Source organism: Chrysochloris asiatica, unplaced genomic scaffold (genome assembly GCF_000296735.1).
Source record: "Chrysochloris asiatica unplaced genomic scaffold, ChrAsi1.0 scaffold00053, whole genome shotgun sequence".
In the NCBI taxonomy this organism is placed as follows: Eukaryota; Metazoa; Chordata; class Mammalia; order Afrosoricida; family Chrysochloridae; genus Chrysochloris; species Chrysochloris asiatica.
Window position 1 is genome coordinate 12,819,223 of NW_006408571.1, and position 19,312 is coordinate 12,838,534.

General features: G+C 47.3%; 1 protein-coding gene across 1 annotated transcript; it reads left to right on the forward strand.

The window, feature by feature from the left end:
* Positions 1–740: 740 nt before the first annotated feature.
* On the forward strand, positions 741–19,253 carry NPR2 (natriuretic peptide receptor B/guanylate cyclase B (atrionatriuretic peptide receptor B)). The gene is made up of 22 exons (XM_006863088.1): positions 741–1,407; positions 2,199–2,404; positions 9,233–9,346; positions 9,624–9,759; positions 9,971–10,065; positions 10,278–10,410; positions 10,660–10,744; positions 11,223–11,343; positions 11,510–11,584; positions 11,799–11,876; positions 12,300–12,404; positions 12,547–12,618; positions 14,757–14,916; positions 15,101–15,256; positions 15,334–15,502; positions 15,652–15,798; positions 16,267–16,390; positions 16,567–16,635; positions 18,124–18,298; positions 18,370–18,468; positions 18,714–18,805; positions 18,933–19,253. Exons 1-22 carry the CDS (start codon positions 741–743, stop codon positions 18,996–18,998), a joined length of 3,144 nt encoding a protein of 1,047 aa, XP_006863150.1. The 3' UTR covers positions 18,999–19,253.
* The last annotated feature ends 59 nt before the right edge of the window (positions 19,254–19,312 follow it).

Genomic DNA, 19,312 nt, shown 5'->3' on the forward strand with positions numbered 1-19,312 from the left:
GACCTGACCCGGACGAGCGGCGCGCGCGGGGGCCCAGGCGGGGGGCGGGAGGAAGCGCGGGGTAGCGCCGGCCGCCGGGCCCTGGAGGAGCGGAGCAGAGGAGCTGGGACACGGGCGGAGCCGCCGCAGCTCCGGATGGGACCAGCGCCCAGGGCCCGTTAGTCCCAGCAGGAGCTTCGGGAGAAGCCTTCACAGGGAGATTTACCCCTGCCTTCCCCTCCCTCCGGCCCAGGCCTCGCTTCGCTCCCCGCCTGCCCATGCTCCTGTCCTTCCGCGGCGCGGGCACCCTCCCACCTTGGCCCTTGGTTCTGTTTTCCCCGCAACTCTCTGCCCTCCTAGCCCCTCCAGCTGGGGGGTCGACCCAGGCCCATTCTTTGTACCGGTTCCCCTGCCCCCAACCCCAACCCAGTCTAAGATCCCCTAAACCTTCTCAGTTTGAGAGTCGTAAGGAGACTTCACCCCTCAGTGCCCCCATCCCACTCACAGGCCCCCTTGGTGCTTCTCTGCCTGTATGTGCGTAGTCCTCAGCCTGCTAGACCCACTCTTTACCCGAGGCTTCCTCCCACCCCACCCTTCTCTCCCCGGTCCCCAGCACTTTTTGTGTCCCCACCTACTTAGCTTGCCCTTACTTTTCTTCCTGGCCTCCTTTCTCAGGTGCCAGGCTGGGTGGTGCTTGTGCCTCCCCTGTAGGCCACAGTGGCCCCAGGTCCTGGGGCTGGTGGGGCGACTGCTGCATCCCCATGGCACTGCCATCACTCCTACTGTTGGTGGCAGCCCTAGCAGGTGGGGTGCGTCCTCCTGGGGCGAGGAATCTGACTCTGGCAGTGGTGCTGCCGGAGCACAACCTGAGCTATGCCTGGGCCTGGCCGCGAGTGGGTCCTGCGGTAGCACTAGCTGTGGAGGCGCTGGGCCGGGCACTGCCAGTGGATCTACGGTTTGTCAGCTCTGAACTAGATGGCGCCTGCTCTGAGTACCTGGCACCTCTGCGCGCTGTGGACCTCAAGCTGTACCATGACCCCGACCTTCTGTTGGGCCCAGGTTGCGTGTACCCAGCTGCCTCAGTGGCCCGCTTTGCTTCCCATTGGCACCTTCCCCTGCTGACTGCAGGTGCTGTGGCCTCTGGTTTTTCCGCTAAGAATGAGCATTATCGTACCCTGGTTCGCACAGGCCCCTCGGCCCCCAAGCTGGGTGAGTTCGTAGTGACTTTGCACGGGCACTTCAACTGGACAGCCCGCGCTGCCTTGCTGTATTTGGATGCTCGCACAGATGACCGGCCTCACTACTTCACCATCGAGGGCGTCTTTGAGGCCCTTCAGGGCAGTAACCTCAGTGTGCAGCACCAGGTGTATGCCCGAGAGCCAGGGGGCCCTGAGCAGGCCACCCACTTCATCCGGGCCAACGGGCGCAGTGAGTGTGGCCCCAGGTTGCTTCTTGGTCAGGGGAGGATGGTTGCTGGGCCCCTAAAGCTCAGCATTGGGAAGCTGTCAGTGGAGAAAGGTTTTCAGGATCTGCACCTTAGAATTGGGATCAGAAGGCCAGTGGGCAGAGCAGCTGTGAGAGGGCCGAGGCATTCTGAGGGCAGCATGTGGACGGCGTGGCAGACATAAACCAGGAAGGAAACTTCTATTGGGGGAGACTGTGGAATTTGGCCATTCTGAGTTCAGAAAGTAATGGGAGTCCCCTAGAGCTGTGAATGTGGTTGATGGCCACTCTGACATGTGTGCCTTCTGTGAGCAGAGATGTCCCAGGTTGGGCCACCAAGACTCCTTGATGACATGAAAATAGTGAGGACTCTAAATGTGCTTGGGTGTTGAGCACATTTGACTGGGAAACATAGGTAAAGTTCACATTTAGAGAAACTGAGCAGTCAGTGCTTTTGAGCCAAGGCAAAGGCAAGGGAATGAGGAGGGTTCGGTGGAGAGAAGCAAACAAGGCTCTGGGAAAAGGAGGGGCTTCGTGGTGATTCTCTTCCTCTGGGGTCTGGAGTCAGGCTCTGACTTCTGCCAGATGGTCCGTGTAGCCCCAGTGCACAGAAGACAGCCTGTAATGGGGGGAGGAACTGAGCATCTGCTGGGCAATTGATAGCCTAGGGCCCACTGTCTCTGGCTAAAATGGAAGTGGAGATGACTCAGAGAGGGGACTGTGTGGGGACCTGGATGCTGTCTCAGGGTGCTCCTCTGTCGTGTACCTGCTCCCAGTTGTGTATATCTGCGGCCCTCTGGAGATGCTGCATGAGATACTGCTTCAGGCCCAGAGGGAGAACCTGACCAATGGGGATTATGTCTTCTTTTACCTGGACGTCTTTGGGGAGAGTCTCCGTGCGGGCCCCACGCGCTCCACAGGCCGGCCCTGGCAGGACAACCGCACCCGGGAGCAGGCCCAGGCCCTCAGAGAGGCCTTCCAGGTATCATTTGAGCCAACTGAAGGAGGAGGGGGAAGAGGTGCTGCATTGGAGATTATCTCTCTCAATATCCTACAGGTATAAGGAATAGGGCAGGAATTCTGAGCTACAGGAGTCAGATGAACAGAGGCTTTTCCAAGTCACCTGTTATCCTCTTTTGGGTCTCCACCTGTGTGACTCTTCTTAGTGTGCTTGTCGATGCTGATTACCCTGCAAAGGTCCTGCAACGCTGACTTTCCTAAGTGCCAGGAGTAGGCTGTATGGCACAGGAGAAAAGTTCAGGGAAAGATTGGTCCCAGCCCCTGGGAGGGCTTTCATCCTTTCTGGAGAGGTGAGGCACGATTGTGGCACAATTAGATAAAAGTACAAAAAAGGATAGGATTATGTGCCCTGGAACAGACACTCAGAACTGTATATGGCTCAGAGGAGGCAGAGTCTTTGTGGCCAGGTTCAGAAAGTCTTTACAAAGGAAGCGAGGCTCTATGATGACCATAGGCATAGTGGAAGAGTATATCCAGGCAGCCTGAGCAAAGAGAAAAAGAAAGGAATGGGCATGTTTTGGGGACCAAGAAGGTCCTTGTCCAATAAGAAAGAAGAGTTCATTTGAAACAGATATAGGAAATAATTTTGCAAAGGTATAAGCAGGTTAAGAAGAAGGCTGACTCTAAGACTAAGGTACTTAGATTTGAATTTGGGATCCTTGACATTTTTTTGTGACGATGATAGTGGCAGAATTCAGGTTAAATTAGAAATGGGAATACTAGAGTGAAACCACTAGTAGTGGGTTAGAAGGGAGTTTGGAACTATGGGATTCAAGTAGAGTAATGGTACAGTTAAGTGCTGTCTAGTTGGTTTAGACTCATAGCGACCCTGTATAGGGCTTCCAAAAGTAGCTGGTAGGTTAGAACCACAGACCTTTTAGGTAGAAGTCCAGTGCTTATCCCACAGAACCATACCAGGTCTCCAGAGTAATGGTTGCTGTTGTTGTTGTTAAGTGCCATTGAGTCGGTTCCGACCCATAGTGACTCTGAACAGGGTTTCCGAGGCTGTAAATCTTTATAGGAGCAGAAAGCCTCATCTTTCTCCCGCAGAGCGGCTAGTAGTTTCGAACTGCTGACCTTGCGGTTCGCAGCCCGATTTGTAACCACTATGCTACCAGAGTAATGGTAGTAGGAATGAAAATGAATAGATTTAAAGAAAAATAATTGTAGGAAAATGAAAATGACTCTGCTCACTTCACTTCTCTGCACAAAACTTTCAGTAAGAACTATAGAATAGAGTTCCAATTCTTTGTTGTGACACTTAAGACCATTTATAGTCTGGTCCTAAGCCTCTCTTTCAGCCTTATCTCCTAATGCCTCTCATCCCTTCAGTTGATTAGACCTCTCTTAGATCTCTTGACCCCCCTAAACCTTCCTGATCCCAGGATTCCTTTGCCTGGAATGTTCTTCCTTCCTTCACCACAAATCTCTGCTCCTAAAACCCATACCCATGAAGTGTTCCCTGATTCTTCCACTAGTGTTTTCATAAACGTGTTTCTTACTTAGTTATGTGTCCATATCCCTCCTTTTGCCACAAAGGATTTGAGGTGGTTTATGGAATGACCTTAATGTCCTTTCAAACCTGAGATTCTTTGACACTAAGTAAATTTTCATAAGGGCTGGACTTGGGTGGCCATTCTTCTGCAGTGAGTAAGGTTTTATGTGGCTGTGATTACATATGTGGCTGTGATTACATATTTGGTTGTGACTGACTAGTGTGGGTCTCACTGTGAATGACATATCTGTTTGCCTGAGTGTGAGTCTGTGACTGTCACATTTGAACATGGGCAGTGGCAGGCTCTGTTTATGCTGTAATTTTCTCTAAGACAACTGTCTCACCTTTGTCTGTTTAGATAATGCTTGCATATTCTTAAAGTCTCAGACTAGTTATTTTCCCGTCTAGGAAGCAATCCCTGAATCCTTAGGTTAGTCTGAGTTTCTTGTGTTTAATTCCACCATAGAATTGACCACATGATTCAGTCAGTGTTTTATCCATTCATTGATTCTTTTGAAGATGGACTCATTCTAATTGTGTATATTGAACATCTGTTATGTGCCGATCACTGTACTAGCTCCTGTCTACAGTGGAGAACATAACAGATATTTAGTAGGATGGACAGATAATATGTACATAAGCCAATAAATACAAACATAGGAACAAATTGTAATAAGTGTTACTAAAAAGAAAAAAATAATTGAGTGGTATGAGAAGAGAATGTAGCAAACGGATTCTATTTTAGCAGGATCCCTGGTGGCTGCTAACTGAAAGATCAGTGGTTCAAACCCACCAGCCACTCTGCAGGAGAAAGATGAGGCAGTCTACTTCTGTAAGATTTACAGCCTCAGAAATCCCATGGACTTGGTCATACAGGGTCACTATGAGCTAGAATCACACGATGGCAGTGGGTTTGGTTTCAGTATATTTCCACTGATGTGGGCAGTTTTAGGTTGTATTCTTTTGGGGTAGGGGAAACTTTCTTGTGTGAGAATTCCTACCAGTCAAGGGTCGTTAGCACTTGGAGTAAGAGGAAGAGGAATCTCGCCAACTAACTAGCAAAGCTATCAATTGATTCTGAGTTCTCCCACTCAATTTCGGTAGTATTCAGACAGGAAAATGAGGAAAAATTTGCTACAACATAAGAAAGGGAGTAAGTGTTGGGAATATAGTGCAGGAAAAATCAGGGCTCTTGGGTGGGCTTGGGGAAGGGATGGTGATGAAGTATCCTGTAGCAAAGCTACTCTTGTTCTTTCTAATGCAGAAGCAGAACAAGGGGTAAGGGAAGGTGGGTGGTCAGCTCCAGTAACAGATTAAAGAGCAGAGCCCTTCCTGCAGAGTTCTACTGGAACCCCAGATCAGACCCGGGCCAGTAGAAGTGAGGAGACTAACACAGATAGCCAAAGCTTTCCCAAGAGAATGTCACACTCAGGTTCATGCTGGATACTAGCTACTGGGGGACAGGCTTCTGAAATGTATTTTGTTACAACTGTTCATTAGGCCGTAGCTGTTCAAGAGTAGAGATAGTGCTCATCTTTATATACCATATGTTGTGTTGTTAAGTGCTGTCCAGTCTATTCCAACTCATAGAGACCCTGTATAGGGTTTCCGAAGAGCGGCTGATAGGTTTGAACCACTGACCTTGTGGATGGCAATCCTGTACTCACCCAACAGCCCCACACTAGTGCTTCAATTGAGACTGGTGTTGTTAAGTGCTGTCTAGTCAGTTCTGACGTTCTGACTCATAGTGATGCTGTATAGGGTTTCTGAGGAGTAGCTGGTGAGTCTGAACGGCCGACCTTGTGGTTCAAGCCGACTTTGCAGTCCAGTGCTTATCCTACAGAGCCACACCAGGACTCCAGTTGAGGACTGGAGGGTCAGAAACCCAGGCAGAGCTTACAACCTCGGCGATCAGATTCAGATCAGTTCTAGGTGGCAGACATTGGCAGCAGTAAACCGAGGGCTGTGTAAGACAGACTCTCTCCTTGGAAATCATTCTTTGTCATTTAGGTCACTGTTGACAGTGTCTCCTGCCTGAGCCACTCTCCTTGTGGGTGGCCCAGCAGCGGGGCGGCTCCACCGTGCACTTTACCGAGGTGCTTCCAGGCTTCCAGGCTGGCCACCCACCAGTGAACCTATTTCTGGCAGCTTTTGCTTGTTTGTTTTTCACCTGGGATCCACCATGAAATGGGACAATTACATACCTTTGCCATTTTCTCTCTAGCCCCTGGGCAAGCACACAAACTCTTTGGAGAGTTTTTATAATTCTTTTTCATCGCTAGTAACCAGAGCAAAACAGAACCTAGCGCAACCGCTTTTCAAAGTGTGGTCACAGAATACTTTTAGGAGACCACGAGGTCAAAAGTATTTCAAAAATAATACTAAGATGCTGCTTGCTTTGGTCACTATTCTTCTTTCATGATGATACAGTGGAGTTTTCCAGAGACCATGTGACATGTGATGATGTCATTGCTCTGACCAATAATGGAAGGTGTGCTTGTGTATTCTTGTGTTTTATAACTTTAATTTTTAATATGGTAAATATTGACAGATACCACCTGCATAAACAAAAGCTCTTTGGAGTCCTCAACAACTTTTAAGCTTATAAAGGGATCCTGGGACTAAAAAGTTTGAGAACTGCAGTCTATCAAATAAGCTAACCTAGAGAATTAAAAGTCACCCTTGAGTCAATTCCAACTCATGTGACCCTATTAGACAGAGTAAAACGGTCCCATGGGGTTTTCCAAAGCTGCATAGTGGTTATGACTGAAGCTGCTAACTTCCAGGTCAGCAGTTCGAAACTACCAGGAGTTCTGTGGGAGAAAGATGAGGCTATCTGCTCCGGTAAAGATTTACCACCTCGGAATCCCTAAATGGGGTTGCTATGAGTCAGAACTGACTCCTCGACACACCACCGCCACCACCAATCTTTACAGAAGCAGAGTGCCACATCTTTCTCCTGGGGAGCAGCAGGTGAGTTTGAACCACTGACCTTCTGGCTAGCAGCTGAGTACTTTCACCATTGTACCACCAGGGTTTCTAGAGAATTGTTGTTTTCACATGCCTTTCTAGTCAATTCTGACTCATAGCAACCCTGTATAGGGTTTCCAAGGAGCAGCTGGTGAGCTTGAACTGCTGACCTTGCGGTTCAAACCCACCTTGCAGTCCAGTGTAGTAACCCACAGCTCTCATTAGCCTTTATTGAAATGTACATTGTGTTAAATTTGATCTTTTCTAGCTCTTTTGTAATTTTTTACATTGTTTATCAATGATGTCTGACCACTCTATTTTTCTTGTATTCTGGAAGCAGGTGTTACTGAATAAACCTTATGTTAGAAGTTGTAATAAAGCAGTCAAATATGTCAGTAAGAATAATTTTATCTTGAAGTAAACCCCAGTCTCATATAAACCAAAAATTCAAACCAGTTTCCATCAAGTCCAGCCAACTCCTGGTGACCCCCTGTGTGTTAGAGTAGAACTGTGCTCTAAAGGGTTTTCACTGGCTGAAGTTTTTGAAATAGATCATCAGGGCTTTCTTCTGCAGAGCCTCTGGGTAGACTTGGACCTCCAACCTTTCAGTTAGTTAGTCACCAAGTGTGTTAACCAGACTTCACTAGGGTTTACTAGTCCAATGCAATGAACTTAAGTATATTGTCTTAATTATATTCTACCTGGGATGAATTTATTTAATATACTGTATATTACATGTGATACATGTAATAATTCTGTGATCTACGTGTACTTTAGGGCACATGGTGGCGCCATACAATAAGAGCTGGGCTACAAACCACATGTTCCATGGTTTGAGCCTGCCAGCCACTCCATGGGAGGAAAATGAGGTTTTCTGCTCCCACAAAGATTTAAAAGCCTCAGAAACTCTATCTTGGGTTGCTATGATTTGGAAACAACTTGAAGGCACTTAACAACAAAAACATATACTTTATACAGCAGGAATTTAAAAATAACTGTAGAAATTTCTAGATGAGAAATTATAGATTTCCATCTATCATTTCACCAAGTCTTGCTTCACAAAATATATGAAAAGAAAATCTCGCTAAAGTTGTGTGTCCCAGGCTGAGGCTGATTTCAGTGATTGTGGGCCTGAGGCACAGCCTGGTAGGTCCCTCCACTAAGGAAGGGAAGCTATGTGAGGGTAATGGGAGCCAGGTGGGGCACTTGGGTGAGCGAGATCATGTGTGTGATTTGTCTGTCTGTGAAATGTGTGTGAGTGTGTGACTGTGTGTATCTGTTACTTAGCGACATGTAGGACCAGCCCAGTAAGCAGCACAGTGCTGCTGGTGCAGGTATCCCACACACGCTACACGGATGAACTCACAGCCTTTCACAGCTGGTACTGCTCTATTTCCCCCAGTCACCATCGGGCCTGAAATCTCTGTAATTGATGGGTTGAGGCACTGTGTTCCAGTTGTCCCAGTATAAATGTAAGTGCTTTGCTGCTAACATCAGTAGTAATTAACACCATAGAGAATGGTTGTTGATCAGTGTTGTCCTTGATAGTGAATAACCAAAACCAATCCTGCTGCCATTGAGTGATTCCAACTCATAGGGTTTCTGAGGCTGTGAATCTTTACGGGAGCAGAGAGTCTCCTCTTTCTCCCATGGAGCAGTTGGTGCATTTGAACTGCCAACCTTGTGGTTAACAGCCCAGTACTTATCCTACCGTGCCACTCCAGCTGTTTTTGATAAGTGCTGCCGAGTCTGTTCTATATAGGGTTTCTGAGGAGTGGCTGGTGGGTTTGAACTACCGACCTTGCAGTTAGCAATTCAGTGCTTATCCTACAGCACTACACCAGGACCCCTTGATAGTGAATGCTGTTAAGGGCCCTTGAGTCAGTTCTGAATCATAGTGACCCAATATAAGGTTTCCGAGGAGCAGCTGGTGAGTTTGAACCACCGACCTTGTGGTCCAGTCCAGTGCTCATCCAGAAAGGACTGACTAGAGGTGCTGTGAGAGGTGGGGTAGGCTGGCAGGGAGCGCCTGTTGGTAGGAGGGGCCTCAGGAAGATGGTGGGCTGGGCTTGGGGGATGGCACCCACCTCCTCTGTTTCCTAATCTCCATACCGACTTGATGGCACCTAACAATCTTCCCAGAACCAGCCCTATCGCCCTTTCATGGAGGAGTGCTGATCCCTCTCCCCAGATGTATTAAACACACAGTTCAGCAAAGTATTCAGCTTCAGACTCATGCATGTATATTTCATCTCAAGTTTCCCTATATGGCCTCCTTGATCTGGCCCATCTTGAATCCTATTCCCTTTCCTCCATGTGGTGCAGACAGTGTTGGTGATCACATACCGAGAGCCCCCAAATCCGGAGTATCAGGAGTTTCAGCGTCGTCTGCTGATGAAAGCTCGGGAAGATTTTGGTGTGGAGTTGGCCCCCTCCCTGGTAAGTAGATCTCCCTCTCCCTGAGAGGCAGGCCAGGATTAGTGGAAGGTCTCCCTTCCTTAATCATCAAGCCTTGGTCCACTTTGGATGCTGTGCCCTCCCATCTAGGATATTCCCTTCTGCCCTAGGGACCAGTTAGTTAGGGATGGCACCTTAGGAATGAGAGGAGGGAAGAAAGCAAATCAGGAAACAGCAGAGGTAGCAGGAAGCCCCACAGCGGCTGGGGAAGGGACCTCTCAGGACATTTGGAGAGTGCTGCTGAAGTTGCCATCCACAGATGAATCTCATTGCTGGCTGCTTCTACGATGGGATCCTGCTGTATGCTGAAGTCCTGAATGAGACAATACAGGAAGGAGGTACCCGGGAAGATGGACTTCGGATTGTGGAGAAGATGCAGGGACGAAGATACCATGGTAATGAAGAGGCTCAGAGGGCTTGTATTGGGCTCAGAAGTAAAGAGGACAGAGGAAGATACAGGAGGGAGAGTTGGTGGGGTCAGAGGGCAAGGGGTTTATCAGGAACAGAGTCAGGGGGACAAGCTCTGAGGTACTTGGAGTAATTTGGGGATAGGAAGAGGGTCTAGGGATAGATCTCAAAGAAAGGTGAACTCCTTTTCTATCCTAGGTGTAACTGGACTGGTTGTTATGGACAAGAACAATGACCGGGAGACTGATTTTGTCCTGTGGGCCATGGGAGACCTGGATTCTGGAGACTTTCAGGTGATGGAAGAAGAGGCAGGGAAAGAGTGTGGGCCCCCGAATCCAGCTTTCAATGGAATCAAAGATACTAGAGGCATGGGTATATTTCTCTGCTGGAGAGCTGCTTCCTGGTGGGGTGGTAGGTTGAGGACAAAAGCAGCAAAATAGCTGAGGTTTTGAGGAGGAGGTTGGCAAGAGTAGGCCTGTGGGCCCAGTTTTCTCCTTCCTCACAGCCTGCAGCCCACTACTCAGGAGCTGAGAAGCAGATTTGGTGGACAGGAAGACCTATTCCATGGGTGAAGGGGGCCCCCCCCTTGGACAATCCCCCCTGTGCCTTTGACTTGGACGACCCATCCTGTGATAAAAGTGGGTGTGTGCAGGGACTGGGAGCGATCCTTCCACCTTTACTTCCCATTCTTTTACCTCCACCTTCACCAACTCCTGCACTTCCCTTAGTTATATTTTTACTTCAACATGACTCTCTCCTGACTTTTTTCCCTCAGGAAAAAGTGATGTAGAAGTAAAACTATAACTTGCTACCCTCTAAACATCACCACACCCCCATTCTTCCAGCTCCACGCCCAGTCTTTCTCAGGGTCTCTCTCTTTCCTCCAGCTCCACTTTCAACTCTGGCAATAGTGGCTCTGGGCACAGGAATCACCTTTATCATGTTTGGGGTGTCCAGCTTCCTCATTTTTCGGTAAGTTCTGAGTTTTCCACTGACCTCATTGCTACATTGATTTCTGGCTGAGACCAGATGGTCCCTCTCACCTGTGGTAGGACCAGCAGGCTTCTGAGTGTGGTGACCGTTGTGGTGTCACAGATGTAATGCCATCTTCCTGTGTTCTTTCTAGTTATCTTTTTCATGTAGGTGGTGTGTATTTAGCACTCGGGTCTAGATTGAGTATTCTAATTAGTGATTTTGATGAGGTGAAGGTCAAACATGAACTTTCTGTGGATTTTCTTTGAAGCAAGAACCCTTACTTTTGACTTCTGTGCTTATCAATAAGCATAGACATTGTGCCAGCTGTCCGGAGCATGCAACCTTATCTTTCAGTCCTGTTTCTTAGGGGTATTGCAGCTTCTGGTGCTGCAGGGAAGCCTTGCAACCTTAAATGTTGGTTTATGGGGTGGCAGGATTGGGCTTGACAGTCAACTGAGGTATGTAGTCCTTACAGAAAACTGATGCTGGAGAAGGAGCTGGCTAGCATGTTGTGGCGCATTCGCTGGGAAGAACTGCAATTTGGCAATTCAGAGCGTTATCATAAAGGGGCAGGCAGTCGCCTCACACTGTCGCTGGTGAGCCATTACCTCAGCTGTCTGTCCCTCTGCTTCCCTCCGAATTCCTGTCCTTTCTTGCCCTGGACCTTCCCCAGCACATTTGCCTGTAACGATAGCCCTTGCACTACCACCATCATCTAATGTTCCTTTCATCCTTCCGCCTCCATGTTGCCCTTGGCCCCAGCGGGGATCCAGTTACGGCTCGCTCATGACAGCCCATGGGAAATACCAGATCTTTGCCAACACCGGTCACTTCAAGGTGAACAGTCATCTGCTTCTTCTGGTCCCACCATTTCATTCTATCTCATCCCCATCTGCCACCTCTGCCCATGAATCTCTGTCCCTCATTCTCCTCCTTCTCTCAGTGCCCAGCTGAACTCCTGGATGCTCCCACAGTTCTCCAGTATTTCTTAGCACCCAGCAACTCTTTCTGATACTGGTTTTCCTTTTCTTCCTTCACTCCCCACCATCAGGGAAATGTTGTTGCCATCAAACACGTGAATAAGAAGCGCATTGAGCTGACCCGGCAGGTTCTGTTTGAACTCAAACATGTATGTAATGGCAATGTGGGTTCAGGGCAAGGGGTAAATGGTGGTGGTGGCTGTGTGCCGTGGAGTCGGTTCCCACTCATCGTGACCCTGCATAGGGTTTCCAGGGCTGTTAATCTTTATGGGAGCAGAGAGCCTCATCTTCCTCCCGCGGAACAGCTGGTAGTTTCGAATTGCTGACCTTGAGGTTAGCAGCCTGACTGGTAACCACTACTCTACCAGAGCTCCTTGTAAGGCATTAAGAGGCTTGGATTCTTTGAAATAGAAATTGACTGGAGGGCACGGGCTTTATTTCGAAATGATTTTTAGGTTGTAAGTACAACTAAGAGAAAGGTCCTCTCGTATAAGGATAGATTTCTGTATCTAATTTTTAACTCCTTTCATTTCTCCCTTTCTTCCGTTTGTTTGTTGTTTTTTTTCTGCCAGATGAGAGATGTTCAATTCAACCACCTCACTCGCTTCATTGGTGCCTGCATAGACCCTCCCAACATTTGCATCGTCACTGAATACTGTCCTCGTGGGAGCTTGCAGGTGAGGGATAGGTGGAGGAGATGATGAGTTGGGGCTGGAGTGAGGGGAGGGGAGAAATAGGCCCAAAATTACCTGATGCTATTCCAGGAGATAGCTAGAAAGGTTAGAACAGTCACATTCTCTATTCCATGTCACTTACCAGGATATTCTGGAAAATGACAGTATTAACTTGGACTGGATGTTCCGTTATTCACTCATTAATGACCTTGTTAAGGTGAGTCTCCTCCTTCAGCGTTCATCTATTGGGGTATGTTTCCATCTTGCTTTCTTTGCTTAAGGTTTCTCTCCATCTTTTGTTGTTGTTGTTAAGTGCTATTGACTCATAGCAACCCTGTACAGAATTTCTGAGGAGCCGCTGGTGACGAGTTCTTATTTCCCCTTACTTCTGTAGTTGGGTAATGATGTGTAAACAAGGTTTCTGGGGTTTATAATTGGGAGGAATGAGTTTTATCTGTCACAGGGAATCCCATGCCTAACAATGTTTGGATTCCTGCCCTACACATCTGAACTCTCTCTCCATTTTCTCTTTTATTTCCAAGAGCTTATATTTAAATTCCTTAACAGGAAAGATGAATGGCGTCTTCAGTCATATTTATATGCTGTTTTCCCTTTCATCATTTAACTCTTTGACCAATATTTGCCATATCTGCTTTTTTCGTTCAGAAAAACTGAAATTTAAGAAAGAACATTTACTAGTAAAACTAAGAGAAGTGGAGGAAAACTATACTAAACTTTGGTACCTTCTATTGTAATCTACTAGGCTTCAGCTCTTTTCAAGTGAACATGGATTTTTTTTTGAGGCATAGAGTTGAACCTTGTGAGGGTTGGAAAAGCAAGTCTTACAGCAGTGAGTAAGCCTACTGGATATCCTCAAGGCACTACCTGAAGCTAGTTTTGATTTCTCTATTGAATTCTCATGAAATCATTAAAAATATATGTGTGTTTGCCATGAAAAGAGATAAAATATTTGGTAGAGTTGATGTGTACTTCACTAGAGTCGTGATGGTAGAGCCAATAAAAGCCTGACTTGATAAAAAAATGATTTAGAAAACCCCAGAAACACAATAATCTCTGTATTTACAAATTTGGGGGTTCCTAAGCTTTTGTTGGAGCCCTGGTGTGGCGCTGTGGGTTAATGTGCTGTTTGAACTGCAAGGTCGGTAGTTCAAGCTCACCAGCTGCTTCTTGGAAACCCTATACAGGGTCACTATGGGTTGGAACTGACTCGATGGCACTTAACAATAACAACAAGAAGCTTTTGTTGGAGTGCCATAGTGTGGCACTATGGGTTAATGCGTCAGACTGCAAAGTCATTTGAACTGCAAAATCAGTGGTTCAAGCTCACCAGCTGCTCCTTGGAAACCCTACACAGGGCCGCTATAGATTGGAATCGGTTCCACGGCACTTAACAACAACAAGCTTTTGTTGATATTAAGAACTTATTATATAAAAAAAAGAGTTCATAGAGACTTGAGTTTCAGTTCAGAGCTCAAGATTCAGATGTAGGTGATTGTACTTAGCATGTAGAACACCACATCTCTTTTCTGTCCTATATGAACTGACTGATGGGCTTCCAAAGTTTCAGTTTTGGGACATACCACTATTGGAATCTGCCTTACAGCCCCTCACAGGCAAACTCTGCCCTCTTGGAATCTGCCTTACAGCCCCTCACAGGCAAACTCTGCCCTCTTGGAATCTGCCTTACAGCCCCTCACAGGCAAAGGTTCTTTTTTCTCTGGCTCTAGAAGGCCAAAAGTTTCTGTATTGGCTTGGCAGCTTTTTTTCCATGTTTTTCTAACTTACTTTCCCCTGCGTTCTCTTTGACCAGCATCCCCTCTAACAGATCAAATTCTTCCTACACCATGACTTGCCTGTCTACTGTGGTTATGCATTAGTATTTACAACTAGTTGGTCTTCCTTGGTGCATCTAGCTACTCTTCATACTAGGGTCTCATGCTATTTTTCTCTAATTAGTGGCCATGCATTTGAGATTGCATGGATGCCATATCATTATTGGGATTCAACCTCATAGTTCTGTTCTCTTTACTACTCAGAAGATTGATTGCCCTTTTGAGGGCAGTAAGTGCTAGCTCCCCTTCCACTGCCTGTCAAGTATCCCTCCCATCCCTGGTGCCTGGGTACCTATATGCTATTTATGCTTCTAGAGAGGGATGACTGTCATTGAGCATGCTTCCCTTGGGTAGAAAATGTGCAAAGAATGCTTTCCAAAATCAGCTTACTATGTTTTTATGGTCCCAAGAACTATAGTCAGCTAGCTAATCCCATTGTGTGAACAGGGGATATCCCACTCCAGATATGATCCAATCCTATGACTTGATCTGTATCCTGCAGGGTATGACCTTTCTCCACAACAGCATTATTGCATCCCATGGGAGTCTCAAGTCCTCCAACTGTGTGGTGGATAGTCGCTTTGTGCTCAAAATCACAGACTATGGCCTGGCCAGCTTCCGATCAACTGCTGAGCCTGATGACAGTCACGCCCTCTATGCCAGTGAGGTCCTCCTCCCCCCAAATCCACTTTTTATAGGGCTTCTGTGGCTCTGATTGTCTCCACCTGGGGAGGGTGGGAGAGGGTTATGAGGTAACAGTAATATGGAGAGCATTATGGGAATAAGCCTGGGTGGGTATGAGAATGCCTTATTTTGGAGACCTGGACAGCTGTTCCCCCTTTTCAGAGAAGCTATGGACTGCCCCAGAACTGCTCAGTGCGAGCCCCTTGCCAACCACAGGCATGCAGAAGGCTGATATCTATAGCTTTGGGATCATCCTACAAGAAATAGCACTTCGCAGTGGTCCTTTCTACCTGGAGGGCCTGGATCTTAGCCCCAAAGGTGAGAGTCAATTCACTTCCCACAGCCTCTTCCATCTAGGGGCACTGTTCTTCATTCAGATCCTTTATCACCCTCAGAGATTGTCCAGAAGGTTCGAAATGGCCAGCGGCCATTTTTCCGGCCGAGCATTGACCGGACCCAACTGAATGAAGAGCTAGTTTTGCTGATGGAGCGATGTTGGGCCCAGGACCCAGCTGAGCGGCCAGATTTTGGACAGATTAAGGGATTCATTCGCCGCTTTAACAAGTGAGAGGGCACTCAGGGGCAGACACTCCTCAGGGATGGAAGCCTCATCAGTCTTGGAGGGTGACATGGGGCGGGAGCATCCAAAAAGTGTGTTGGGGAGGGAGTCCTGGGAATGTTGAATCAGGCACCCTATCCTGGCTTTTCCACAGGGAGGGTGGCACCAGCATATTGGACAACCTCTTGCTGCGCATGGAGCAGTATGCCAATAACCTGGAGAAACTGGTGGAGGAACGCACACAGGCCTACCTTGAGGAGAAACGCAAGGCTGAGGCTCTGCTCTACCAAATTCTACCCCAGTGAGACCTTTACTCCCCTTCCAGAGTTTTCCTTTGGGATTCTGCTGGTGGGTTCTGCTTCACTGAGCTCTTGAGAACTCACTTCCCATCGTTTAGGACCAGGCTTTCTGACATCTTGCCATAGTGAGTCCTTCTGACTGTAGACTATGTCTGCACTATCATTCTGTCTTCAAGTGAGCGGTGCTGCCTTCTGTTTGACTTCCACACCCTCTCCTTAGGGCACTGCTCTACCAAATCCTTGCTCCAGCAAGTGTATGTAAAACCTCCCCAATTTAAGGCATTGAGTCCCATCCCTAGAGATTCTTTCCCAACTCTTTACTTCTGCACCTCACCTTGCCTAGAGCCATCTTGCTTCTCCACTGGGTGCAGCTTTCCTGTTAGAACTCAGCCACACACTCTTTTCCTCTCTCTCTCCCTGGCCCTCTTTTTCTGAGTTAGGCTCAGTTTAATTGCTCCCTTGCTTCCTAGTTCAGTAGCAGAGCAGTTAAAACGGGGAGAGACTGTACAGGCTGAAGCCTTTGACAGTGTCACCATCTACTTCAGTGACATCGTTGGCTTCACGGCCTTGTCAGCAGAGAGCACCCCCATGCAGGTGAGAGCCATGAGTTCGAATGGGGTCTGGGGGAGCTTCACTGGGACATAACGATCCTTAATAAGAGGGAAAATGAGTTTTTCTGCAGTTCCCATATCTTATTATAGCGTATGGGTTAAGGATTCTTAGAAGGTTGGGTACAAGTGGAAGAGCCTGTGCTTTCCCATTTTTGTCAGGTGGTGACACTTCTTAATGACCTGTACACCTGCTTTGATGCCATAATTGACAACTTTGACGTCTACAAGGTAAGATCTGGGGCTACCCATCTACTGAGACCCCTTTAGAGCCCAGTCTCCCTATAACCCCTCTTCTCTCCCACACCCTCCCTTTCTGGGTCTCTAAGCATCTAGTTCTGGTGTGGCACTGAGGGTTAATGTACTGGACTGCAAAGTTGGTGTGAACTGCAAGGTTGGTGGTTCAAGCTTGCCAGCCACTCCTTGGAAACCCTATACAGGGTCGCTATGGGTCAGAACTGACTCGACAGCACTTAACAACAACAACAACCACTTCTTTAAGGAGCTCTGGTAGTGTATGGTTACAAATTGGGCTGCAAACCTCAGGGTCAGCAGTTTGAAACTACCAGCTGTTCCGTGAGAGAAAGATGTGGCTTTCTGCTCCGTAAAGATTTACAGCCTCGAAATCTCCGTAAAGATTTACAGGGTCACTATGAGTCAGAACTGACTCCACGACACGTAACAACCACCACCACCACTTCTTTGCCTGGAATATAAATACAGCCTATCTTTTCTTTTAAATTCCCTCCGGACCTGGAAGAATCATAAAAGATGTGGGTACAGAAAGATTTATTGGGGTGAGGAGTAGGTATGAAAAGTGTTATCATAATGCTTTTTGTTGAAGTCGTTAAGTTGGCAGAAAATGGACTTTGAAGAAAAGCACTCGAGATTTGAATCTTGCCCTTGTTACTGTGGCCTTGGGCAAGTCATAGACTCTCTCCTAAACCTCCATAGTCTTATCGGTAAGATGAGAGGTATGGAAGATATTCGTTGATTGGAAAGCACCTACCACTGCATTTGACACATGACAGATATTATACAAAGGACCTTCAAAAAGTCTGTGAAAACATGGAGTTTAAAGATAGTGGAATTTTCCCATGAATTTTTTGAAGCTCCCTTATATATGTATTCCTGTTCCTTCCCTTTGGATATACACTACCATCTCTGTTATTACTGTAACAAAGAACTCTCATAAATCCTTTATCCCAATTAACAAATTGTTTTTATTTCCCATTTGCTTTTTAAAAAAATTTTATATAATTATTTTCAGAACCCTTTGATAGTTGTTTCAGACCTATCTTTATCCCTAAAAACTTCATTGTATAGTTCCTAAAAATAAGGACTTTCTCTTACATACTTTACAGTACAATTAATACAATCAAATGCCTGCTTTTTTACACTCTGAAAAGTGGACTTTCTGAGGCCCGTTTCAGTGGCCAGCTTTACCTTCTCACCAGCCCTCTGAGCTTTTTCATGAGAGCAGAGCCCATTTGTCCATGCCTGCTGTGACGGGGTGCCCATCGTTCGACACACATTAACCCAGTATTGACCAGGCACTGGATTGGGGAGAAAGGTGTAAGATTCCCTCCTCCCAGACTCATTTGCTGGTCAGCAGGCTGTCAGCAGGACTCACAGCAGAGTCTGTCTAGCTGTGTATCTCTATTCTTCTCCATTCTCACTGCAGATAAGAGGTGACCTTTTAACCCTCCTCTCCACCAGGTGGAAACAATTGGAGATGCCTATATGGTGGTATCTGGCCTCCCAGGCCGAAATGGTCAACGCCATGCCCCGGAAATTGCTCGTATGGCCCTAGCATTACTGGATGCCGTTTCTTCCTTCCGCATCCGCCACCGGCCTCACGACCAACTGAGGCTCCGCATAGGGGTGCATACTGGTAAGGATGATTCTCACCTCACCCCACGGCTCCATTCTTTCCAGGCTCTCCCAACCTGTTTTTCCTCATAGGGCCAGTCTGTGCTGGGGTTGTCGGCCTGAAGATGCCCCGCTATTGTCTTTTTGGAGACACGGTGAACACTGCTTCTCGAATGGAGTCCAATGGTCAAGGTGAGACATGAATCCAATCTCAGCCTCTCTTGCTCTCTTCTTTTCTGATTCCTTAATATTTATTAACCTGATGGAACATAGTTCCTAATTGTCTCTGTCCTTGAGGAATTTTAGTTCTAGTAAATATGCACCGGGAGACTGAGAGCCTCCTGAGGGATGGTTGGTTGGATAGTATTCTCCAATATTGCTAGTTTTCCTGTTGCCTTTTCTTTGCCTCTTCTCTCTACCATCCCTCCCCACCCCAGCCCTGAAGATTCATGTGTCCTCTACCACCAAGGATGCCCTGGATGAGCTAGGATGCTTCCAGCTAGAGCTTCGAGGGGATGTGGAGATGAAGGTGATAGGCCATAGTGGGGGGTAATGGAAAGGGAGGATGGAAGTGATTATGGGATCATGGGGGGAGAGAGGGAGATAAAGGTACTGATAGAGATGAATCTGAATTTTCTTCACCTCCCTGCTTCTAGGGAAAGGGAAAGATGCGAACTTATTGGCTCCTAGGAGAGAGGAAAGGACCTACTGGACTATTATAAACCCTACTTCCTCCCAAGTGGGACTGTCTCCTATTGCTGGTACCTGGGTGGTAGTGGCTACCATCTCTCTGCACATCTGTAATGGACATTGTCACGAGTTGGAAACCACCGTGCACAAAAACCCTACCTTGGCGGTTGTTGCCCTTTGCAGCTCAGCCTTGTACATATACCTGTCCCTCTCTAGTCTGCTCCCGCCTCACTATCTTCTGTAAATATCTGTATCTAAACCAGAATATTTTGGTCAAATATAAAACACAAAAAGTCATGGCATCAGTCTGGAGTAGGGGCAATCCCAAGGAAAGGAGGTTGTGGGG

Bases quoted from the DNA above. Each gene is read 5' to 3' on its own strand.
- NPR2 (XM_006863088.1), top strand. From the start codon at position 741: ATGGCACTGCCATCACTCCTACTGTTGGTGGCAGCCCTAGCAGGTGGG. The intron at 2,405-9,232 runs GTATCATTTGAG...CATGTGGTGCAG, and splicing joins CCCTCAGAGAGGCCTTCCAG to ACAGTGTTGGTGATCACATA. The intron at 9,347-9,623 runs GTAAGTAGATCT...TGCCATCCACAG, and splicing joins TGGAGTTGGCCCCCTCCCTG to ATGAATCTCATTGCTGGCTG.